This window comes from Alligator sinensis, unplaced genomic scaffold (assembly GCF_000455745.1).
Source record: "Alligator sinensis unplaced genomic scaffold, ASM45574v1 scaffold173_2, whole genome shotgun sequence".
NCBI classification, from domain to species: Eukaryota; Metazoa; Chordata; order Crocodylia; family Alligatoridae; genus Alligator; species Alligator sinensis.
In genome coordinates this window covers 740,200-744,133 of record NW_005842720.1, presented here as the reverse complement: position 1 = coordinate 744,133, position 3,934 = coordinate 740,200, and the positions used below count along the sequence as shown (strand labels likewise).

General features: G+C 50.1%; 1 protein-coding gene across 1 annotated transcript in view; it reads left to right on the top strand.

Moving 5' to 3' along the window:
• The first annotated feature begins 1,950 nt into the window (after positions 1–1,950).
• AGPS (alkylglycerone phosphate synthase) overlaps positions 1,951–3,934 on the top strand; it is a 146,307-nt gene continuing 144,323 nt past the window's right edge. The window contains exon 1 of the mRNA XM_014525000.2: positions 1,951–2,094. Within this exon, the coding sequence (XP_014380486.1) occupies positions 1,951–2,094 (144 nt within the window). The remainder of the gene's footprint in view (positions 2,095–3,934) is intronic.

Genomic DNA, 3,934 nt, shown 5'->3' with positions numbered 1-3,934 from the left:
GACCTCACAGGCAGCTCCCAGAGATGGATATGGTGCCACCAGCCAAAAACTATGGAGGAGGTGCTATGCCTCGCTGAAGGTTATGTGTCAGCAGAAGGGGAAAGGGAGATTCCCAGAAGAGACCAAGCCAGTGGCCCTGCTCTGAGTCTATGACAGACCATCACCATAGCTCCACGATGCGGTGAGAGCACACGGAGGGAGGGACGTGCCGGGAACTACTGGGAGCTAACCTGCTATCCCTGAGGAAAGAAGGGCCACATGCCCCGGTTCTGCCCTAGGCTGTCCCAGACCCAAACTACCGTGGCTGACGCGCACAATGAAAAGATAGACTGTAGTTTTGGGCGGCCAAGAGGTCCGGGCCAAAGGAGCAAGCCTGTGGTGGAAGTAAGAATAGGCGACACAATCATACCTGCCGTAGCAGACACCGGCTGCTCCCAGTCGATGATACGTAAGGAACTGTTCCCCCCACATCTGGGGAGTCCCAGAAGCCTGGTGTCCAGGATATGTATGCATGGCGCCACCTATACATACGAACGGAAGAAAGTATGCTGGGGTGCACTGAAGAGATTTCTGTGGGGTTGGCCGAGACACTACCTTGCCCCATGCTGTTGGGCATGGATTGGCCGCACCTCAAAGAGTTTATTTGCCAGCTAATTACAGAGACTCACAAAGAAGAAGAGAGGAGTCTCCAAGCCCTTTGTTTCAGAGATCTGGAGGAAGACCTGGATGTGGACCAAATTATGGGAAAAGGGGATCTTCATCAGGAACAATGTCAGAAACCCTTATTCAGGAATATATGGGAATCCCAACTTGCCAGAATAGAGGAAGAAACCAGAGATCCACAGAAAACCACCCAAAACCCGTGGTATGAGGAAAGAAAAGGCCTTCTTTACTGGGTAGAGGATCAAGAGGAGGGAGGAGACAGAGCCCAGGTCCTGGTGCCCCAGAAATATTGGGAGGGCCAGGCTAAAGCGCAGGGTCTTCTGGCCCGGCATATGTAAGATGGTAGAAAAGTTCTGCGCAGAATGCCCAGAGTGTCAAAAAAATGGGGGAGTAAGGCCAGCAAGTGTTCCCCTGATACCAGTGCCCCTGATTGGGTGGCCATTTGACAGAATTGCACTGGACATAGCCACGCCCTTCCCATGTAGCAGGACAGGGTATCAATTCATTCTCGTGATCATTGACTATGCTACCTGGGTCCCCAAAGTGATACCATTGAGGTGAGTAACAGCTCCAGCCATAGTGGGGGCTCTGCTGAGATGGATTGCCTGGGTGGGTATACCCTGTGAAATCTTGATGGACCAAGGAAAAAATTTTATGTCAAAGATTTTAAAGGGGGTCTGCCAGGTGCTGAAAATTAAACAGCTGCGCACCTCAGTCTATCATCCCCACACCGACGGCCTAGTGGAGTGGTTTATCCGCACCCTCAAAGGAATGATCAGAGCATGCATTCAGGGAGACCCCCGGGAATGGGATGCCATGCTACCCCCACTACTCTTCGCGATAAGGGAAGCCTCTCAGGCTTCGACTGGGTACACCCCATTTGAATTAGTCTACGGCCACAGCCCTTGAGGACTATTAGACCTAATATGTGAGGAGTGGATACAAGCCGGGACCGACCTGTCACAACCATGGGTGGTGGGGAAGTTCAGGGAGCGACTGCAAAGGGCCCAAGAGATAGCACAAAAAAACCTTAGCCAGTGCCAAGAGAGACAGAAACAACAGTATGATGCCCAATCCATCAAAAGGGAACTTCAGGTAGGGGACTGGGAAGTGGTATTGCTCCCAGACAACACTCACAAGATCATGGCCTGGTGGCAAGACTCCTTTCGTGTGACCCGATGCATAGGGCCTGTGAATTACAAGGTTTTGTGAACGACACCGACACAGAGAAAGCAAATATACCACATTAACCTGCTGCGAAAGTGGCGTCAAGGAGACGGGTGGCTAATGAAGCCGATAGATGAGATTGGAGAAGAAAACAGAACATCCATCCGGGACCTGAAAGAAGCTCGGGAAGAGCCAAAGATAGACAACCAACTAGACCCAAGCCATCAAGCCAAAATGAGAGCACTGACTGCCGAATTTCATGATGTATTCAGAGAAGTACCAGGAGAGGCTACAGGGGTCCACCACCATATCATGACCCCCCCCCCCACCCAGGACACACAATTAGAGATCACCAGAGGAAGCTACCTCGCCACCTGTGGCCGGCCGTCAGGCAGGAAATCGAGCAAATGAAAATACTGGGGATTATTGAAGAGTCTAAAAGCCCCTGGAGAAGCCCCATAGTGGTGGTACCAAAACAGGATGGGTCAATTCGTTTGTGCATTGACTACCAGACACTAAACGAAATTGCCATGTTTGACGCCTTCCCGATGCCCTAAATTGTTGACATGTTAGAAAAGGTGGGACAAGGTTGATATATAACCACCCTGGATCTCACCAAAAAGTACTGGCAGATCCTGATGGCTGTGGAAGATAAAGAAAAAACAGCATTTGGCACCCCATGGGGCCTTTTCCAATTTAAAAAAATGCCATTTGGGCTACATGGGGCCGTCGCCTCCTTTCAGCAGTTGATGGAATGTATGCTTGCCCCACATCAGGACTACGCAGCAGCCTACATAGATGATATTATTTTTTCACCTGACTGGGAAGCCCATCGTCAACACCTTCAGCAGATATTGGAAAGTCTCAGGTGGGCGGGGCTCGCCGTCAATCCCAAAAAATGCGCACTAGGAAAAAGGGAGATGCGATATCTGGGATTCTTGGTAGGCCAGGGGGTCATAAAGCCGATGACCGACAAAGTGGCTGTCATAAAACAGTACCCCTTACCAAGAACGTTGAAGCAACTATGGTCCTTCCTGGGGTTTGCCAACTACTACCAGCATTTTATCCCCAACTTTTCAGAAAAGGCAGCGCCGCTTTTGGAGTTGACTAAGGGGCATTACAACCCGGTCCCGTGGGATTCAGGGCCTTCGACCAATTAAGAGAAGCCTTGTGCCAGCACCTGGTTCTGTATACACCCGATTTCTGAAAAACTTCCTTTTTACAAATGGATGCCTCATCGGTAGCCCTGGGGGCGATACTATTCCAAAAAGAGCAGGGAGCAGAAAGACCAGTGGCATTTGCCAGTAGAAAGCTCAACCTAACAGAAGCCCGCTATTCTATGATAGAACGGGAATGCCTGGCAATATGGTGGGGCATAGAGCTCTTTTAGTACTATCTATTGGGCAGGGAATTTGTGCTCATTACCGATCATGCTTCTCTGCGATGGTTGCGGACAGCTAGGTTGAATAATGCAGCCATTTTGTTTTTCTGTAGAGCATCGAGCAGGCAGAAGGAACAAGAATGTAGATTCTCTATCCTGCTCTGGAGATGACCTCGACAAAGACATGCAACCCAATGAAGGTGACATGCAGAAAGATCAGATCTCAAACCCCGACCATATTACCTTCTAACCCAGAGTAAAGGGGTTCCAGAGAAGAGGGTTTTTTTTCTTCTCTCTCCACGCTCCTCTCCTTTTTGTTGTTCTCTTTTTTCTTTTTTTTCTCCAGGAAAGGGAGGGGCAGACTAAGAGACCAGTGGGGGAGGTGTGTAACAGGGTTCCTGACCAAAGCCCTGTTACTTGGAGAAAATCCCCACAGCTGGCGGTCATGACTTCATGTCTTCATCAGCGACTTGGACGAGGGAGTGAAATGTACTCTGTCCAAGTTTGCAGATGACACAAAGCTATGGGGAGAAGTGGACATGCCGGAGGGCAGGGAACAGCTGCAAGCAGACCTGGACAAGTTGGACAAGTGGGCAGAAAACAACAGAATGCAGTTCAACAAGGAGAAATGCAAAGTGCTGCACCTAGGGAGGAAAAATGTCCAGCACACCTACAGCTTAGGGAATAACCTGCTGGGTGGCACGGAAGTGGAAAGGGATCTTG